At 41.0% G+C, this 21,851-nt stretch overlaps 1 protein-coding gene across 1 annotated transcript in view; it reads left to right on the forward strand.

The window, feature by feature from the left end:
- Positions 1 to 7,388: 7,388 nt before the first annotated feature.
- The window catches only part of gask1a (golgi associated kinase 1A), a 44,868-nt gene continuing 30,405 nt past the window's right edge, over positions 7,389 to 21,851 (forward strand). The window contains exons 1-4 of the mRNA XM_073486456.1: positions 7,389 to 7,478; positions 10,599 to 10,950; positions 11,437 to 11,711; positions 17,084 to 17,491. Coding sequence (XP_073342557.1) covers positions 7,389 to 7,478; positions 10,599 to 10,950; positions 11,437 to 11,711; positions 17,084 to 17,491 — 1,125 coding nt within the window. The remainder of the gene's footprint in view (positions 7,479 to 10,598; positions 10,951 to 11,436; positions 11,712 to 17,083; positions 17,492 to 21,851) is intronic.

The following is a 21,851-nucleotide window of genomic DNA, read 5'->3' on the forward strand; positions in this document are numbered from 1 at the left end:
TAATGGGACTGTGGAAGAAACATCTAGAGACCAACTCAAAGCCAATTGCGCAAGTCACCATCAAGTGTGGAATATACCAAGGCGATGCTCTGTCCCCACTGCTGTTCTGCATAGGCCTGAACCCCCTCAGCCAGATCAGCACAAAGAGCGGCTATGGATACCAGTTTCAGAGCGGAGCAATCATCAGCCACCTCTTCTACATGGATGACAACAAGCTATATCAACTCACTGATTCCCATCACAAGGATCTACAGCAACAACATCAGAATGTCATTCAGAATAGATTAGTGTGGTCGAAGAGAGGGAAGATGATCAGAACTGAAGGGGTTGAACTACCAGAAGGCAACATAGCAGATGTAGACAGCTACAAGTACGTTGGGGTCCCACAAGCAAATGGAAACCATGATCAAATACCTATATAGAGTAAGCCAAGTCCTGAAATGTCAGCTGAATGGTAAGAACAAGGTCCAAGCAATCAACACATGAAACGACAAACATCAATGACTACATCAGGAAGATGGCCCCAAGTGATGAACTGCTGAGTTACTAATTCTCTGAAGAATTTTTTTTGGTGTGATGAATCAGATCTCTTTAATTCATGCAGCATGGAGAGAAGACCCACAGTGTTCTCTCCCGTCTTTCAAATGTTTCTGACTTAAATACAACAGAACAGTGGTTACATAATTTATGACAGTTGTTAATCACTCCTTCCCCAAACAATGACCCCCCCTATCTTTGTGTTGATCATGCCTTTCCCAGGGCAGTGACCCTTTAATGTTTTATTGGACAGTAAGAGTTAACACCTTAGGCGAAGAGAATTGCCCCTCATATGACTTCCTGACCTGTTCACTGACAACTTCCCACATCTTAGGTGAAGGGGAATCTCCCCTCTCACATCCTGATATTTCTCCACCATACATTGATTTCTGAATCCAAAACTGTTTAATTCCCACACACACCAGACAGGACCCCAGATGCAGGCTGTGGAAAGATGCCCCTGAGACAATCCAGCACATAACAGCAGGTTGTAAGATGCAGGCAGGCAGGGTGTTCATGGAGCGCCATAACCAAGCGGCTGGTATAGTGTACAGGAACATCTGTGCCAAGTATGGGCTCTGCCCCCAAGTCAAAATGGGAGACACCTCCGAAGGTGGTGGAGAATGACCAAGCCAAGATCCTGTTGAACTTCCAGATACAGACCAACAAACTGGTGATAGCTAACCAACAGGACATCGTTGTGACAAACAGAAGAAGGCAATGGTGATTTATGTAGCAATCCTAAGTGACCGCAACATCCGGAAGAAGGAACACGAGAAGCTCGAGAAATACCAAGGGCTGAAATAGGAGCGCTTGACGCTTTGACCCCGAAACTGGGAGAGTGGCTCCAGCAGATTACAGGAAAAACATCCGAGATCTCTGTCCAGAAGAGCGCAGTCCTAGGAACAGCGAAGATACTGCTAAGATACATTTTACCATGTTCACTGCAGTAACTGTGGTCAGTGCAGGTTAATTGCCTCAGTGACATTACCCACTCTCCACCCAGGTTACACTAAACATCTTGTTAAATCTACTGTGTATCTGCCATCATATTTCCTAAAACATTTTGTGATCATATATATGTAACAAAATGGTTTAGTTACATTCCACCACTGAGTACACCATTCTGAATTATGTGTATTGCAGTCTCCATTGCATATAAGCAGAACTGAAAATAATTGGAGAAGTGGCAGAAAAGCGTAGTGAGTGCAGAAGAAATGTGGGTTATCTCTCAGTTCTGTTGAAAACAATAAAATACAACAAAATACATATGCTAGCCATATTTAAGGAGTTCAATGTTCTTATTGGAATATTGGGGTGTGAGCAGGGATGGCGGTGTGGTGGCATGGCATGTCTGAGCAGTTGTGTTGGGGAGGATGCAGGGTTATATTGATGATGCAACAGAAATGTTTTAAGAAGTATTGGCTGCTCTTATTATTGCAGTCAATGAAGCCTGAGCCATAGTCTCCACCAGTTTCTGTAATCAGAAATTAAACCTCACATTCTAAATGTTATTAAAAACAGATATTATCTTTTCAGTCTAATCTAACTGTAATAACAGAGCTGCAAACTGGGATTTAACTCTACTGTTACCATGCATCTGCCAATTTAGCTTCGTAACCCACCTTTTTGTTAACAAGTAGCTTTAGTGTTCTAGAGGGTTGGATTGGATTCGAACCAAGTCACATAATAACACAAACATATTAATTATTAACAGATCGAGGCTGCGGTAAACCAGCAACTCCCTTGTTCTGAGCTAAAATCACTGTTTTTGTCAATGGAGTTTGGTGGCTGTAAAGAGAACAATTTAACGGCAGTTTGTGATTAAATTAACGATCTTAGCCTTAGCCGAAAGGTCCATCTCTGTACGGATCCTTTTCATTATGTTGGACACTTAAAATAAAAACCTGAAGCTATCAGTGGCAAAAACACTTTTCGTGGACGTAACATTACTTTGATGGGCACACTTGCCCTAAAGCATTACGTTGCAGCCCCGGATACCAGCTGAGGCGATATACTGGACCAATTTCAAACCTATTAGTCATTAGGCACCAAATTGTGTAGGTTTAAAAATACCAAAGTTATTCCTTAAACTTGGCATTGTTAATGGTAACTAGCTAACATTTTAACTAGAGCCAAATTAACATTATTTGAGTAAGCTAAAGCTAATGTTTTTATCAGCATGTGCAATCACTTCTCTTTTAAAGTAACTGATTTAATAAATAAACTTTTAAGCATTTTCAAATGATTTTTCCTTACTAACACAGGCACAGCAGGCGAGTCTCCTTGCCCAGCTATATTATCAACATGTTGTCGGTCAGGCTCACTGAAATTCCTGGATGCACTTGTGCCATCGAGGCAGAGGCAGAGAACAACACTGCCGCCTAGTCGGGGTGGGGGGCACACGTGTGGATCGCAGAAAGGCGAAACAAAATTATGTCTCAAAATTACGTCATCAGCAGAATGAATGAATACGTGTATTGCTCGATCCACAAATGCAGATTCAAATGACAACTCATAAGTCACGACTAAGGAATTTTGTGTTTGTGGATAGAAAAACTCATTTGCAAATCATGGAATATTTATGGATCATTGTTTGTGCATGTACAAATACTTCTGATACATATTTCTCTTCGTAAAACACCGGTGGTGGTGGTGTTGACAGTCGTGATGGTGGAGGTGTTTGGATGAATAGAATGGCTGAGATCTGGATGGATGTGAAAAGGAGCGGGCTTGGTGAGCTCAGACCTGGGGCTCTGGAGGTGAATTAGGTGGAGGAGGTTTTGCAACGATTTACACCTTTTAATGTTGCAACATGTATCTTTGTTTAGGAGCAGTTTAGTAGAGCTTTTGAGAGAGTTTATGTCCTATGATACGTATTATTACTGTAACTCCTATTCTGGTTAGGATAATTAATACAGTGTTTCACTAAATTATCATTCATGGAGTCAGTTCCCCTCTTTTTTTTTGGTCTACTCGCAGCAATTTACACAATTTACACACACACCAGTTTGCGCTTTGTAAGAATGTATTGAGTATCTTGGTATCTTTGTTCTAGCTTTATAACAACAGCCACAGCACAGATGGTTTGCTAATATACTCCTAACCTGATGGCCACTTCCCTGTTGTTGATGTGAGGACCTCCATCTGGTGTGTTTTAGCACAAGCGCAAGTTCCCCTTACATTTACACAAGCACTACACTGACATATAAAGTGGAGGTACTTTGCTTGAGTTTTTCAATCCATGCTTCTTTATACTTAAACTCACTACATTTCAGAGGGAAATATTGTACTTTTTCCTGGACTGCATTTGTTTGATAGCTTTAATTTCTAGTTACTTTACAGATTAAGATGTACTTTTACATACAAAACATACGGAGAGCTTAAATTAAACTACTACACCTAAAAATACATACAAGTAAGAGCTAAATCATTTGGTTAGTAATTGATTAAAGCTGAATGGCAACTATTTTGATAATGGTTTAAGTGATTTTTAATGAAAAAAATGCAAAAAAAAATTTCATGGTTGAAACTTGCTAAATGTGAGGATTCACTGTTTTTTTCATCTCCACCAAGGAGGTCTTGTTTTCACCCATGTCTGTTTGTTGGTTGGTTTGTCAGCAGGACTACATAAAAACTTTGAACTTGGGTGGGGGATGATTCATGGCCCAAAGTAGACCCTGTTAACTTTTGGTGCGGATCTGGATAAAGGGAAAGGTCCAGGAATTTTAAGTTTCTCACTTTGTGCACAAACAAGTGATAGGGACAAAAACACCATTCACACTATTTGAAGCCACTGTACCATCAAAATGATTTTGAAGCTGTTATTATAACGTAAAAATAGTTATGTAATGTTTCTGTTATTAACATTTTCAATGCAGGACGAGTATTTTAACAGTGTGGTATCAGTAATTTTAAAAGTAAGTAATAGTAAGTGCTTCCTCTGTCACAGATGAAATGTAATGTAGATGGCGTATGAGAAAGTTTGCTGCCTCTAGACTTTATTACCCCTCCTCCTCTTCCTCTCCTCCGACTCCTTGTCCTCCTCTTCCTTTCCGTCCTCTCCTAAGACTAGCTGGCTGGCTGCAGCACCTATTGCATGTCTCGACCTTATGCTGCATACCTCCCCTCCAGCTCTCAGCTAGGAGAGAAGAAAAGCAGGGATATTAAAGGAAAAGTGAAGAAAACAAAAAAAGAGCTGGAGAGCTTTCCGGTAGTCAGACACCTGGCTTGTCACAGCTGGCAGGATGTTATACATGTATATACAGTACCAGTGAAAAGTTAGGACACACCTTCTCATTCAATGGTTTTTCTTCTATTATTTTCTACATTGTAGATTAATATTGACATCAGAACTATGAAAAAACACATGGAATTATGTAGTAAACAAAACCAGAATTTGTTTTTGTTTGTTTTTTTATTCTTTAAAGTAGCCACCTTTCGCTTTGAAGATAGCTTTGCACACTTCTGGCATTCTCTCAATCAGATTCATGAGGTAGTCACCTGGAATGGTTTTCAATTAACAGGTATGAGTTATTTTGTGGAATTTCTTGCCTTCTTAATGTGTTTGAGACCATCAGTTGTGTTATGCAAAGGTAGGGTTGGTACACAGTTCTATACAGTGAATAGCACTATTTGACTTCTGGTCTAATCCATATTATGGCAAGAACCACTCAACTAGGTAAAGACAAACGACAGTCCATCATTACTTAAAGACATGAAGGTCAGTCAATCCGGAAAATTTCTACTTTGATACTTTGAATGTATCCTCAAGTGAAGTCGCGAAAACACTATGATGAAACTGGCTCTCATGAGGACTGCCCCAGGAAGGAAACACCAAGAGTTACCTCTGCTGCAGAGGATAAGTTCATTACACTAACCAGCCTCAGAAACTGCAAATTAACAGCACCTCAGATTAGGACCCACATAAATTATTCAGAGTTCAAGTAGCAGACACATCTCAACGTCAGCTGTTCAGGTGTTGATGAAGGTTCTCAGTCGTCCAGGTCATGGTAAATCTAGGTGCTGTATCGTAGGCAACTGGACTTGTTTCAGTTTGTTGAAGACGTTTCACCTCTCATCCAAGAGGCTTCTTCAGTTCTAACTAACTGGAGAGAAGTTTGCAGGCTTTTAAACTCTGTGGGTGTGTTCTTACAGAGTCGTTAAGGGCCAAGTGTGAGCTCTGAGTTTCAGAGTCGTTAGGGCCACTTGTGGGTCTTTGGTCAAACCGGCCATCATGTGGGTTTCTAAGGCTAGGTGAGCCCAGGTGTGAATGGTTGTTAAGCTGTCTGGGGAGAGAACTCAGTACTGCATTGTAGGTGGGTGATAGGTAATGTCGTAGGCCACCTCCTCTGTTCAAAGACAGTCGTTCCAGTTTGACACAGATGGATTCTTTTACTCTTTCAAACCATCTGTCTTCTCTGGCCAACATGTTTACATTGTTGTCCTGAAAGGAATGATTTTTCTCCTTCAGATGTAAGTGGACAGAGTCTTGACCTGAGGAGTTGGCCCTCCTGTGTTGTGCCATTCATTTATAGAGAGGTTGTTTTGTCTTCCCAATATAGAAATCTGTGCAGTCCTGGCTGCATTGACCAGCATAAACTACATTACTCTGTTTATGCCTGGGTGTTTTGTCCTCAGGATGGACAAGTTTCTGCCTCAGTGTGTTGGTAGGTTTAAAGTGAACCGGGATACAGCCAACAAGTGCTCTCTGGGAATTCCTTCAAGACTGTTGGAAAACCATTCCAGGTGACTACCTCATGAAGCTGATTGAGAGAATGCCAAGAGTGTGCAAAGCTGTCATCAAAGGAAAAGGTGGCTACTTTGGTGGCTACATATGTGTTCCTTAATAGTTTTGATGTCTTCAATATTAATCTACAATGTAGAAAATAATAAAGAAAAAAAACATTGAATGAGAAGGTGTGTCCCAACTTTTGACTGGTACTGCATGTGTGTACATACAGTGTGTGTGTTGAGTGTGCGGATGTTGTCAGAGCAGCACAGTGAGAAGACCTGTCAGAAAGAAAAAAGGGAGAACTTGGAGAGATTACAAGTGGAAAATATCTTTAGCCTGCCAGTTATAGTGTCATGTTTATTTTTGAGAGAAGAGAAACTGTAACAATAACTTAGACTCTGTATCCTTCCGTCTTAAAAGAAAATGTGATCAGAAAGAAAGAAAGAAAGAAAGAAAGAAAGAAAGAAAGAAAGAAAGAAAGAAAGAAAGAAAGAAAGAAAGAAAGAAAGAAAGAAAGAAAGAAAGAAAGAAAGAAAGAAAGAAAGAAAGAAAGAAAGAAAGAAAGAAAGAAAGAAGCACACGTAACAAAAGCCAACCACATCACATGAAACATTGAGTGTGTTTGTTTTTTTTATCTTCAGATGCCTTCATGTCCCTCTCTGTTGAGCTTACTGTGGCCTGGTTGTGCATGTTTGCTGTAGAGAAGTGTTGAAGGCAAGACAGTTCCAACAACACATTCTCATGCTGACACATTTGTTACGCTTGGTTCAAGGTGTGTGGACCCAGAAGCAGACACGGAGGCAGGGAGTAGAGTTCAGGGTAATTTATTGACTTACTAAGGGAAGTAGCAGGTGATGATGTGAAGTGTCCGAGGCTGAATCCCCATCAGAGACTGTGTAGGTGAAGGTGAGGGAGCTCACGGTGGCGCTGGTGAAAGGCACAGGGTAATGCAGTTGGCCGCAGAGGTGCAGAGAGCTGGGCGGCTGGAGCAGGATCACTGGTAGCAGGAGTGCCGGTGAATACTGAGCACAGAGAAAACACACGAGACAAGTTAGATGTCCAGGAGAGACAAATAAACACACTAGTAGACTTAACAATAATCGATCTAGCCGGAGCCATGTACCACATCAAGAGACGAAATCATCTGGCAGCAGGCAGCGCAGAGAGCAGGGCTTATCAGCAGGCGCTGATTGCCAACCTGCTGCAGGTGTGTGTGCGTCTCAGCTGCTCCAGTGAATGGCCGGCTCCACCCAGCTTCTCAGTGCACCTCTGCAAGCACAACAGAAAACAAAACACCAAAACACAAGTATCTGCCACAGAAAGTGACAGAACGTGACAACATTCACACTAAGCTGCAATTGTTTGGACACTAATGTAGTGATGCTCAGCCAAAACAAGTACTAACAAAGAGGGAGATGTAGTATGAAAGCAGAGACAGTACACCACTGGGTATAAGGGAGTGAAGCGTTAACACATCACTGTGCAGTGACTCCTTGGTGTAAGGATGAAGAGCAGAGGTGAGTGGCTGTAGGGTGTTAAATGCAGAGGAGAAGTCTGCAAACAGGGGTCTGGCTGTGGCTGTGGTGATTCAGTGCAGTGACAAATGAATCAGTGTGGGCTTGTAACTGGAGAGCAGGGTTGAAAGTATACATCTCTTTGCACAGAGATGCATCTATTTATAGTAACCAATCAGGATTGTAGGGGACTGACATTATTTTTTAGCGGTTATGCATGTCAATCTATAGGTTAATTTGCTGCTAGCCGGGGAAAGAAAGTGTGTGAGAAGAAGAATGATTAGCTAAAAGTCACGTTAGCCAGGGCAGACAGGCTAAAATTAGCTCTGACAAGCCACTGCTGCGCAGCTCTCACAAACAAAATTAACTTTACAACTACCTGTGACTTTGTCAGTGCTGACTGGGAGATGCAGTCCAGTGTGCCTCCATTCTCCAGCCCCGACACAGCAACAAAAACAAGTGTTAAAATAAGTCCTCTAATGTGCTCCTCACTCAGAGCCTCTCTGTCTGGCACATGTCAGACAGTCTTGGTGGCTGACATGGTGCACCAGAGCTCATTGAGACAGTTGTAGTGCCTGACTAAATGGAAAGCACTTCTTGTATTTCACATCATTTTTTTTTCTTTTTGTAATTAACTGGTTAGGTGCTTGACACTTTCAAAAGAAATTAAAGAGCAGTGCAACATTTTCAATTTATGCATCGGTGAAAGGTGACAATTGTCTCCTTGGTAACCTGATGTTTCCTCCAGCTTGCTCCGGCTAACCTTAACTCTAACTCAGGTATGCAAGAAAAATGAAAGTAAAGCAGTGTTGAAAATAGCGCATTTCTACCGTAAACCAGGCTTGTGGCCTGTAAGCTATAACTTCTGGGAAAACATTCGATGATACATTATGTCACAGTGGGGAAGGAAGTCAGCAAGGGTGACTAAACTAAACATGACATTACCTTGTGCATTGATAGATTTTCATTGGAAATTGTGGTTGTTTAACAATAAAGACAACACCTACCATGATCCCATGCTATTTCATGACGTCATCAAGCTACATCTTTTGTTTTCATTGACTGTTAACTTGTCATGCCCCTGCTGTGAGGCAGAGGCAGATTTGCTGTGAAATTCAACCCAGTACTGTGAAATATAAAAAGCCATTTAGAGGGCAGTAGAGGCTGCCAATCCTTTCAGCAGTGACTACGTTAAATTTGTGTGAATTACCAAGTCTCACACCAAGTTGCGTAGTGATACAATGACATTAAAGTCCTCCATGTAGCACCTTTGGGCAGTTGTAGACTGATTAGTATTCATTGTGTTGCCTCAGTAAAGTATTGTAGATTCCATAGTATCAGTGGGACAGCACTATTCATTATGGCATATAAAGAAACACCCAAGAGGCTAGACACATAGCCTGTCTAAATTATACTTATTATACATACTGTGTATGTATAATTTGTCAGGCTCGCTAAGTATCCTGGTTCAGGGCATTCCAGTGCAGAGGAAGAATAATAGGATCCTTTCACTGGTGGAGGGATCTGGGAATGTTGTTAACGGCTCTTAGGATGGGGAGCACATCTCAAGGGTCTGAGACATTCATTCACTTTGCGTTCACCCAAATGGAGGAAAAGAGAGGAGGACAGAGAGGGAGAGAGCAGTCAGGGGCAGAGAGGAGAAACACCCGTTATCTGGGTCATCCTGGTGACGATTGAAAACGTCAGCCTTTCACCTATTGCTTTACTTACAGGTGGGGATATAAAGTGGGGCATTGGAATAGAGCTTAGACTGATTCAGGTTTTCTCATGTCATTTGGGCATGATTCCAATTTTTGGGAATGAAAAAACACTTTGTTATTGGGAAAGGTGGTCTGAGCTTCCTCTAGTGTTTATCTTTCCAGTGAGCATTAAGTGCAGACCACCCTGTCTGTTGTGGAACTGCCAGCATTCCTCAGACATTTTTATTTGTAGTTCCTGTTCAGATGGTTGCTGTCACATAGAATAAGTGTTGCTATAGAGGCTTCTTCCAACAAAAACCCTGGAAGACACAACAATAAATATTCTGAAGGCCTTATTTTGGTTTTATTATTTGGATGTCAGTTTCACAGAGCAGCAGTTTTCTCTTTTTATAGGCATCAAATGGAGAGGCATAATATGTCTACACAGCCTGACTCCACAGTAAATAAAGGGCTAGCGCTTAGAATTCCTACAGCAAAATCACTTTTATAGAGCCGTCAGTGAGTATACAGTGAGCCATGTTGGGGCAGTGACAGCACATTGTGTGAAATATGGCTTTTCCTCTCGTTGTACACTGCGTGCATAAGGCAGCACTTAATTATGGGCGCGCCACAATCATATTGGTCTCAGCTGTAAGCTACTGGAAACACAGATCTGGCTGACACAAGCTTTATATTCTGCCACTCACATATTCAGATTTGTGCAGCATAAACAGGACATTTAAGCTTTGCTCCCTCTTTGTCACTAGATTCCTGCTGTTTCTTCTCGTTTCCATTTTAGGCAATAAACTCAAAGTTTACACATCACTCTTGTGATATCACAGAACAGAATAACGTGCCAAAGCAGCTTGTTTTTTTTAATCTTTTTTCTTCTTCCTCTTGCATAGTGTGAATCATGAGCACATTTGCTTTCCACATGCCCGGAGCCAAGATATCGCAGTGCAGCCTTTAAACCCCACAGGAATCTGAGCACTCTATTCTGTTTAGTGAAAATGCTATCTTGCAATTTATGGTTCCACTCCATTATAATCATGGTTCTGTTGGTCTCCCACTAACTTCTGTTTCTGTCTTTCTTTTTTCCATTTTTTCTTCCAGGCATGGCGAGTGTGGTCAAAACTCTGCTGTGGTGAAAAATGGCTGCTGGTCCTCTCCCCCATCTTCCTCCTCTTCCTCACGATCTCTGTGATGACAATTACTCTCCCGCTTCCTTTGCCGCTCGCTGACACCGACCGACAGTCGTCCCGTGCCCTGAGCTCAACTGGGGAGTTCAGAACCAGTCCCAGGATCATGGAGCTCCCTCCAGACTCTGCTTTCCAGCAGCCACTCACTCATACCCAACGCAGCACCTGGAAAACATACACTGGGAAAGAGACGTCTAAACACTCAGTGGAACCTAAACCTTTTGGGAATGCTGCTGGCGATGACAAAAACAGCTTCAAAGGGAGAAGTCACACAGAATTGCGCAGAAATAAACACAAAGGCGTTGCTTCCAAAAGAAGAGAGATGGCAGCCGCTGTCCAGCATTCAACCAGTCATCACCGCCCCAATCTCCCAGAGTTTACAGTCAACAACACAGGGCCAAAGCATAGAATTAAGCCAAGCAACCACAGTGCTGTGGTGAAGCACACTGCACTGACATACATTCATGCTGAAAGCAGCAAATCAACAGCAGCACATATCCCTGTTTCGGAAGACACCCTAATAAGTGACATGCGAGCTTCAGACAGACAGGCAGGCAGATGGAAGGATAGAAACACAAACAGGATTGTAGAAACACAAATAAGTGGCAGAAATACAAGTGCAAAGCTAGCTGAACATTACAAGGATTTGAAAAAACACACACAGCACTCTGGGAAATCTGACAAAGTCAGTAAGGAGCAGCAGGCTGTGAAAAAGCCCTTCAGGGATCTCAAAAAACACCATCATCTCTCAGAGGAGCACTTTGAAGGGAAGAAGAATCCTGGGTCGTTTGACTCTAGAAAGGCTTTGTCCAAACAGGAGGCAGCCATAAAGAAAGATGACAGTGGCTGGTGTCTGAGCTTCACAGAGCAGGACTTTCCAGACACTGACCACAGGAAGATCAGGATTAGTCCAGATCTCCGACCTCTTCCCTGGCTCAGTGAGGATGACATCCAGAAGATGGTGCTCCTGGCTGGGGGTGAGGTGGTCAGTAAGGCGAGGGTGCCTGCACATGGACAGGTGCTTCAAGTAGCACTGGATCATCCTGCACACCAGCAGGTACATAGTGACTGATTTTAAGTATAAGCTTAGGAGATCATTTGAAATGTCATACAATGTAGACATAGATGGAACACAAGTGACTCAAAAAGTCACTTATGACCTGGCAGTGTCCTCAAATTAGTCATGTCAGGTCAAGCCAATTTTAATTATACAACCCAAAATCACAAGCTTCTCTCAGAGAGATATGACAGTCTCTTAGTTCTTTACGTAGAAGTAGTCCAGCAGTTAGCGGCTATGCTATAGGTACCTTCAAATCCTGGCTATTTCTTACGAGGGGTGTCACAATCTCGATTGAAATGACGTCACAATCTGGACCTTCAAAATCAAAGGTGGAATCGAGGATTTAGCCACGCACCCAGTGTCACTTCTGGCAGGTGTGCTGTGAGGGAAAAAAACACAAACAGCATGTTGTAGCGCGGCGAGTGGATTCACTTGGATCCAGCGTTGTGGCGAAAACACAGGTTATCCCATTCATTTTAATGATGGTAGTCCATTTTGGCTCCGGTGGTGGGTGGTGGTTCTCTGTGTAGCATTAAGTTTCACTTTTGCTTCAGTTCGGTCTTGTGCCCCAATTTAAAAAACACAGTAATGACAGCAATGACTTTACTGTTATTTTTAATCGGTCGATGAGTACAAACAATCACTAGTAGGTCCAGTGTGCTAGTAGCAGAACAACATAGAGGCTTCGCCTTTCGGAGTTCACAACACATCACACACCCGGACCATGGAGTGACATTCCCACACCGCCGCACCAACCTGCAGCATTTCACTGCGGTCAAGCCCGCCTCCACTCCGAAAACCAAACTAGACCTGAGAGAAATATTAGAAATATTTGAGTACTATCATTCTGAACTGAAATTACTCTGTGGAAACAGGGAGTTCCTTCCAATATCAATCTGAATTTAAATGTTAATGTTGAAAATATTTTACTGTTAAGGGGGCTTTAATTTTGAAATTCCACATTCCTGGTATTATCTGAGGGACTCTCTGAGGATGAGTACTATCATTCTGAATTAAAATTACTCTGTGGAAACGGGGAGTTTCCTTTTAATATCCATCTGAATTTATATGTAAATATTGACAATCTGACATTTTAGAGGGCTTTAATTTTGAAATTCCACATCAGAACTTCCTGGTATTACCTGAGTGACTCTCTTGGGTGGAGTACTATCATTCTGAACTGAAATTACACTGTGGAAACAGGTAGTTTCCTTTTAATGTAAATCTGAATTTGAGGGAAATATTGAAAATATTTGAATATTAAATGGGCTTTAATTTTGAAATTCCTCATCAGAAGCTCCTGATAGTGTTTATTTTTACGTTGGGACTAATTATTCACACAGATGAAATGCCATGGCCTCCATCTGCTAAGGCTTCAATGTGATCAGAATTAGGATGGTAAAATGAATTAAGGAAATAATCGATAAATGAATTGCTTAAATGCTCAATTAATGAATTAATTAACTAATCGTTCAATTAATTAATTAACGAATCGTTCAATTAATTAATCAATTAATTAACAGACTGACTGAATTAATGGGAAATTGCAAATTGCTTTCATAGGTCGGTGCTTTTATTTTGAATTCTGTTCTTGGACTGCATTACCGTAACATCTACTGTATACAGGCTAGTTTGACCGGAGGTTTTCAGAGTGGAGGCGGGCTTGACCGCAGTAGCATTTTGCTGCGCCACCGTCTAGCATCTATAAATAAATATATATATGTATAAATAAATATATATACGTATATACAGTCGTCCTCAAAATTATTCATACCCTTGCTAATTTTTGTGATTTTCTATTTTTGTGATGAAATGACTGCATTTTTTCAAGTTTGTTTATGAGGTATACGTGACCAACAAGTGAAAGAATGACAACAATACACAATTCAAGAAATTCTTCATTTCAGGGGTATTTTATTCATGGATTCCCAAAAAATGCCATGTTCAAAATTATTCATACCCCTGACAATATCTCAACAAAAATCTTTGTCCTGTGGTTATTTCAAAATGTTACAATGGAATAAATACCATTAACATTGTTGAACAAATGTTAAACACTGATTTAAAAAAAATAGCATCTTTCCAGAAGAGTATAAATAGAGGAAAAGTGTTCTGGTCATTCTCAATTTCTGGTCATCATGGTCAAGAAGAAGGAGCTCAGTGAAGACCTACGTCGACGTCTTGTGCATGCCCACAGTGAAGGAAAGGGTTACAAGGCCATTTCAAAGCAGTATGATGTCCCTGTGGCAACCGTCCAGAGCATAATTAACAAGTGCAAGAAATTCAATACTGTTAAAAACCTCAGCGGGCGTGGCAGGAAGCGTAAGGTGTCCCCCAAACTTGCCAGGAAAATATGCCGAGAGGTCAACAACAACCCCCAGACCACAACCAAGGCCCTAATTGAAACGCTTGACCAGGCAGGGACAAAGGTCTCACGGTCCACCATTGAGCGAGTCTTGCACAGAGGAGGTCTCCATGGACATGGGCCTCGGAAGACGCCGCTGCTCAGGAGGAAACGTGCAGGCTCGCCTGGCCTTTGCTAGAGGTCATTTGAAGCAAGATCCCAGCTTTTGGTCAAACTTCCTGTGGTCTGATGAGACCAAGTTGGAGTTATTTGGCCATATGGATGCTCAATATGTCTGGAGGAAGAAAGGCGAAAGCATATAAACCAAAGAACACTGTGCCCACAGTCAAGTACGGTGGTGGAAGCATAATGCTATGGGGATGCTTCTCTTCCAGTGGCACAGGGAACCTAGTCAAGGTCCAAGGAATAATGAAAAAGGAAGATTACATCAGGATCCTTGATGAAAACGTGAAGGAATCTGCTGAGAAACTACAGCTTGGCCACAACTGGACGTACCAGCAAGACAATGATCCCAAACACACTGCCAAGGTAGTGAAGAAATGGTTCAAGGACAATGATGTCAACGTCCTAGAATGGCCAAGTCAGAGTCCTGACCTGAATCCCATCGAGAACTTGTGGCATCACTTGAAGACCAGAGTGATGGCTAGGAAACCGACCAACCTGACCCTGCTTGATTCTCGCAAAGGAGGAATGGGCAAACATCCCACAGGAGACATGCAGGAAGCTTGTGGACACATACAAGAATCGTCTCAAAGCAGTCATAAAAAACAAAGGCTATGCTATTGACTATTAAAGAAAGACATTGGACTAGGGTATGAATAATTTTGAACATGGCATTTTTTGGGAATCCTTGAATAAAATACCCCTGAAATGAAGAATTTCTTGAATTGTGTACTGTTGTCATTCTTTCACTTGTTGGTCACGTATACCTCATAAACAAACTTGAAAAAATGCAGTCATTTCATCACAAAAATAGAAAATCACAAAAATTAGCAAGGGTATGAATAATTTTGAGGACGACTGTATATATACACACGTATACGTATACCACCACATATTGGATGTTTTATTGTGAACTTGAATGACATTTGCTGTGAAGAGTGCACACTGCAGTTACAAAAAAAGATTCACTAGATGGCAGGTACCCTCTATGACTTTTTTTTGTTACATTTATATTGTTAATAAATTATTACTTATTTGACAATAAGGTATTAGTGTGGTACACTGCAAACGAATAATGGCAATTATATGATTCGTGACACCATGTAGACCATCTTTTGAAATAAGAATTTAAAAAAATTTAATGAGTTATCATGGCATAAAACCAATGATCCTAGACTAGTCTAAAAATGGCATAGCCATCTGTGCTAAAAAAAAAAAAGATAGAATCGAACCGTGACCTTAAAATCAAAAATCAAATCGAATTGTGGATTTGGAGAATAGGGACACCCCTATTTCTTACAAATTATACCTTTAAATTGCAATGTAAAACTGACAAATTTGAATTCAGATGATTAGTGTGTCAGTTATATAAATATAAACATATGACAGATCTACTCCCTTATTTTTGTACTGTAAAGAAATTATTAGAAACCAAGGAAACACTCCTAAAATATAAATCTGTGTAATACACATTTTAAAAAAACACAGAGAGCAAGTTATGTGTACATTATTTGTAGTGAAAGAGCTACAAGTCAAAAACAAATGGTATGGACTTTTAAAGGTGGGCCACATACAGTTGGTCCCACAAGTTCCCCAGCTGCATATTAAACCCTCCTCTTTGTGTAGAAGGTTGGGGGCAGACTTTAGTGTTAATAATTACATGCTCATTGTAAACATATTCAAATTATCATAAGTGAGGCCAACAAAACAATCTGTCCTACCGTAAGCTAGAAAAGACAAACTGCCAACGGTGAAGCTGATGCAGCAGATTGTGGGCAAGCCGCCAGGAAGAGCGCCAGGCTTTGAAGCCTGTAGTGTTGTAGTGGCCAAACCATGTAATTACAACGCCATGTGGCGCACTGGAGCCCAAAAATACTTTTTCCTATGAGCTTACATTTTGAAAGAAGCGGCTGTAAAATAACAGATACATTTCTGTGAGCATTGCAACCCCCAGGAAATGCCTTGTTTATTGCCATAATTTAGGCCATTTAGCCAAATACAATTTGGAAAGTGTAGAAGAGCAGCAATATTATTAAGATTATTTTTCCTCTATTCAAGTTAGTCGGGCTCTAAATCTGAAGTTAGCTGGCTCTGTCGGCGGAGGTCTCTCCCTCCAAAACTGTATCCAGGTTTTAATGTAACGCCCTTGATTGTGAGCTGTAGTTGCCCAGGTAAACACACCACTACTTTGGCTATCGTAGCTGCAGTGTCTGCAAAACTACAGCTCAGAAAACCACCAAAAATAGATATTACCAGAGCTACTTTGTGAGTAACCAGTTTGAGTTATGCATTAAGCACGGAACTAACAAAGCCAAGTGGAGTAGGGCAGATCTTGTGAGAACTCAGGACGGCAGCCTGCCTATCAGTGACCTGGGGGGGACGGAGAGGGACGGCAATTAAAAAGGGGGACGCATTTTGGTAATTTTGCTAACTATCAAATTACCTACTGCTCGTAGTTCATCTGTCATTTCCTCATCCACCTGGGGTGTGTTATGTTGTTAACTATGCAAACATGGGTTAATGATTAAGTGTTACCATCAGTCCACTGATTGTTTAGCTTTGAATAGCTGGTTGTTCAGAAAGTCACAGTTCCAGAGAGCTCAGAGCATCCTCTGTAAGGGATTTTTGGTCATTATTAAAATATGCATAGGGCATGCGCTGGCCCTCAAAAGGTTGAGAACCACTGCACTAGATATTGGGCGTGGTGTCTAATATAAAATGTTGTGTTACTGTATATATGAAAACTAACTGAAAGCATTATAACTGTATTTCTACATCCCAGCAGATATCACTAAAGAGGGATTCACCTCAGCATGGACTTGGCCAACAACATCCAGAAACTCATAGTGAGCGCTGCCAGCAGGGACGCTGCTCCCTGGTCAAACGCACTGATGACTGGTTTGAAGTGTTTGCCTTCCACCTGGACAGGGTGCTGGGATTCAACCGAAGTCTCCCCACGGTGCTTAGGACTTTGCACAGTGAGATTTTACCGTATCGATACATCAGTGGCACCCCCAGACCTGTAGTGTGGTGGGATCCAGATATTCAGCACCTTGCGGATAGAGACAATGACCAGAACTCTGTGCCACTCAGATGGGTCCAGTACCAGAAGCTGCTGCAGGTCCACTGTGGGAGTGAAGCAGACCTGAGGTCAGCGCCATGTGTGGGAGTTGAACACTCAGAATGGGGCAGACTGGCTCTTTTTGACTTTTTATTACAGGTAAGTGCTTTTTTTCTCATGCTGTGTCTTCCTCATAGGACAGAGACATAACAACAAACACACAAGTGTAACATAATCTTTTCATTTTGTAGAGGGGGGAATAAATGTTTTTCCATCCTAGAAAGGGTAGGCTAACTGGCGAGAGGGAGGAATCCTACATGAAACAGGAAAGAATACGAGAAATCAAAAAAAGTATTGGTCCGATTGCTGCCAGAGGAACATTTTTGCCACCAACACAAATTTTCCTTCAAGCTTATGCTACGTAAATTACATATGTGGAGTGAACATTGTGAGAATGAGAGCAACGTTTTAACAGCTCCTCCCCACTCTGCCAGTTGGGTCCTCCACTCTGGCTGTCGACATTCTGCCCCATACACAGCAATGTAAAAATCTGAAAATGACTGAAAAATGATGAATCTCTGAACTGTGACTGTGCATGAATAATAGGAAAAGTTGAACTGACATGAGAAAGTCCTAATCTTTGTGAATGTTTGAGAGTTTGAATGGAGTTTCTATGAGAATGTATGGAGTGAAAAGATTTTGATAAATGACTGGGTTTCTGCTCCATCTGCTTGAATGGGGCAAAAATGGCGGTAAAACGTTAAATATCCCTTAAATTATGAATGATATCAATGAGAAAAGTCATAGCACACTGATTCCAATTGAGATGAATATTTTGATGTTTGAATGGAGTGAATACGTTGAAAAATTTGGAAGGAGTAGCAAACCCAAAAAACAGGTGGAAGAATAAAAATTCTGTCTATAGAAGAACATTTGTGAACATAAAAACATAATGCTTCCAGCATTCACAACCAATAAGCTCGCTGGGTTATGAACAGGGAACCACTATGTCACACCTTTCTTGATAAATTATGCTTTAGCAGTCCATGGGAGACACTGGGGTGGGTTGTTAAGGGGGCTATTGGGAGGGATGTGGCCATGGAGTGGGATGACAAAGGAGGAGGGCATTTATGTATATAAACAAACACTTTCATTTGTATCTGTCACTTTTGCACCTTTTGCAAATAAAGATTTGTTCACATGGAAAACAACTGCAGATATAGGACACTGTTCAAATCTGATTTTAAAAAAACTGTTTTCAAAGTTTGGTGATTTTGCCCTAAAATAAGGTTTACATTTTTTTCCCCACAAGTGTTACTTCTACTATGTATGTACACAGTTTCATAACACCAACTTCAATAACGGCTCAGTTCAGAGTGGCATGACATGATGCTGTCAGCTCATCCTAGGAGCACTTTAACAACTGCAAGTTTAATGACTAATTTTGTATAATCTCACCTTTCTTGGTAATTATGTGCATTAGTGTGATATCCTCTTCATCCATTCTTATTAGAAGTCCATCTGCAACTGTCTTGAATCTCAAGTGTGTGCTCACATCAGTGCACCAACTCGATTGGCTGATATGTTTCCCAGTTTGTTGTGATAAAGCACACGATTGGCTCGAAGGGAAGGGGTGGGATATGTGTCATATAATTCATATCTCTGGAGTTACAGATATAATGAATAAGTTTGATGTCATGTTGTTGACTCTGTGCAGCAGCAGTTCATTCACTGGTTCATCCACCCAAGTCTACTTATTTCTGTTCAGTATATTCAGGGACCACAGCGGCTATAGTATGCAGTTAATGAGAGGACATCCTTGAATGTTCTGCTGTCTCACAATCAACACATGGATTTGGTGCCAGCATAAGCAGCACAGTGTCTTCTACTGATAGAACAATACCACAGAGTTTGACAGGGAGCCTTTTCAGAATCCAGGTGCAGCATCCAAAATGCCTGTATATCTTCAAGCACAATCGTCTCCTTTGCTTCCATATGGAAGGAGGAAGAGGGAGACAATATTTTTCAAGTTTTATATATTTTGTCCAGTATTTTTAAGAGGACTTCTGGAAGTAAACAAAATACTAAGGATGCCAAAGTGAAGGCAGTTCTGCAGAGAAAATCTCAGCTGTTTATTTGATGTTTTGGGAGAATCTGGACAGTAATGTCAGTGCTTTTAGCAATGATACACAATATACAGTATATTGTACACAATATAAAATGTAATATATTTATATATGGGTCATTCCATGCCAACTCACCCAAAATCCAGAACTTTTCCCAGTTCATGTCATGGATTTTCTTGAAAAAATTAATGTTGAAACTTCTATTAAATTCATGGCATCCTGCTATATCCTATAGCTGTACTCCAAATACTTTGTAAGTTAAGAAGTTTTTAGGTTTGGCCTTCAGAGATAAATTTCAACATTTTTGTGATTCTTTGTTTGTGTATTCTGAACCTCACCAATCGCTTCCTGTGTTCCTTGTATGATTCCCGTGTTTGACCTGTGTGATTCACCTGAGCCTGTTCTCTCCAGTGTCTTTCAATGTTGTCCAGTGTCTCCCCGTAAACCCCATGGTATGTTTCTGTTTTTTTGTTCCTCTTGTTTTTACGTAGTTGTACTTTGTTCTTCTTAGTTGGTACTTTGTCTTAGCTTTTGTCTGCTACTTTATTATATTTTTTGGTATTATACTCTACCTGGTTTTGGTTAATATGATATGGATTTTTGGCTTTTCATTCAAAGCTCATTTCAGTTCCTAATCCTGCCTGCCTCCTGTGTGTTTCTGCATTTGGGTCCTCACCTTATCACAAATTGTAACCAAAGGAACTGACCAGAATGGACCCAGCAGACATCACCGATGAACTACTAGAGTTAATTGAGAATTTAGTATGCCTTCAAGACATGTAGATGAGTCCCACCTATGAGGGTCATAAAGAGGCTGTCATATCTCTGGCTAACAAAAGAATTTCCTCAAAGCCCTGGCTGAGAGACAAGGTATGAACACCCCCAAGCCTCAGCCATCAGCCAAACCTGTTGTAGACCAGCCTGCACTCCCTCCAATTAGGCTTCTAATCCTCCTCTGATGGGACAGGACAGGTCACAAGAACTATCATTCTGATTAATAGGGGATGGGGTGTGGGTGGGTGAAGTAATTCATCTTTGATGAGGAACATATTAATAACATAACCTGCAGCGATCCTCCAGCATCTGCGCCCATATCTTTGCTGGCTGAAGTGACGCACAGTGCGAGTGTCGTTGCCAGTTTTAGACCGAAAAATTAGGTGAGATCAGGTGCTTTGCTGCGCATATCGGAGCAGCAAAAAGAGTTTACAATAATAAATGTCAATAGGCCCTTGATCCAAAGTCAATGTCACAGTGTTTGACCCGCTATATAGAGGGCTCAGTATTCATATAGTAAGATGCACCTTCATAGGCAGGTTCACAACGCATGTACACTGTTCTTTAATGATAAGAGAGGCTGTGTTCCATCATTTAAAGGTTTCCTTTCAATGCATGAGGTAATGTCACTGTAGCAAACATCAGATAGATAGATAGCTAGATAGATAGCTAGATAGCTAGATAGATAGCTAGATAGCTAGATAGATAGATAGATAGATAGATAGATAGATAGATAGATACTTTATTTATCCCGAGGGAAATTCAAGTGTCCAGTAGCAAACAAAATACAGAACATACATTACACAAAAGACTCAAGACTCACTTGTTCAGACTTCACCTCGACCCCACATAATATGACTTTCACTTTTTGAAAACAAAGTGGCAACCTTAGTGTTGTGACAGTGAAACTGTGTGAAACCTAGTTATTGTAAACCTTAAACTCAGAATCAAACCTGTATTCAGCCAGGATCTAGGTATGAGGAAAGAAAATGCAGGATGAGCAGCAGTGTGACAAGCTCATAGATTAAAACAAACGGTTAATCATTTTCACACCTGTAGACAATTTAGAGTTCCCATTTCCTGCAAAAGTCAACTACACATATATCTTTGCAGGAAATGGGTCAGCCTAGGAGTGAAGTCATTAAAATATATATTAAAAAAAAAACATTTGTTAAGGCTAAAAGAGCTAACTGAACCATTCTTAATAGAAATAATTGTAAGAGTGTATTAGAGAAGTAAGCCTGACTTTCTTTTGTCATTCTTGAGTGTAATTAGATATCAGAAAATTCATTTCTGACTGATGAAAACGTTCAGAGGTTACAGGAGGCCAAAACTGCCAGGATTATTTTTACATAATGGTTCCACTTAATGAGCATTACCTACAGACTAGATGTGTGTATGTGTGTTGTATATCTTTGTGTGTGCAGAGGAGTTTGTGTCCAGGGTATTGATGCGTCAATGTCTGTGGGTATGGATGTGGGCCTGCCGGTTCAATGAAAAATCCAATACAGCTCTCAGTTGGGATGTTTGTGTGTGTAGTTGTGTTTCTTTGGATTTACATTTTGAGTGGAGCTCGTTTATAAGGTGTCAGCTGCTATTGATTGTGTCAGAGCAGTTGT

This window comes from Pagrus major, chromosome 18 (assembly GCF_040436345.1).
Source record: "Pagrus major chromosome 18, Pma_NU_1.0".
In the NCBI taxonomy this organism is placed as follows: domain Eukaryota; kingdom Metazoa; phylum Chordata; class Actinopteri; order Spariformes; family Sparidae; genus Pagrus; species Pagrus major.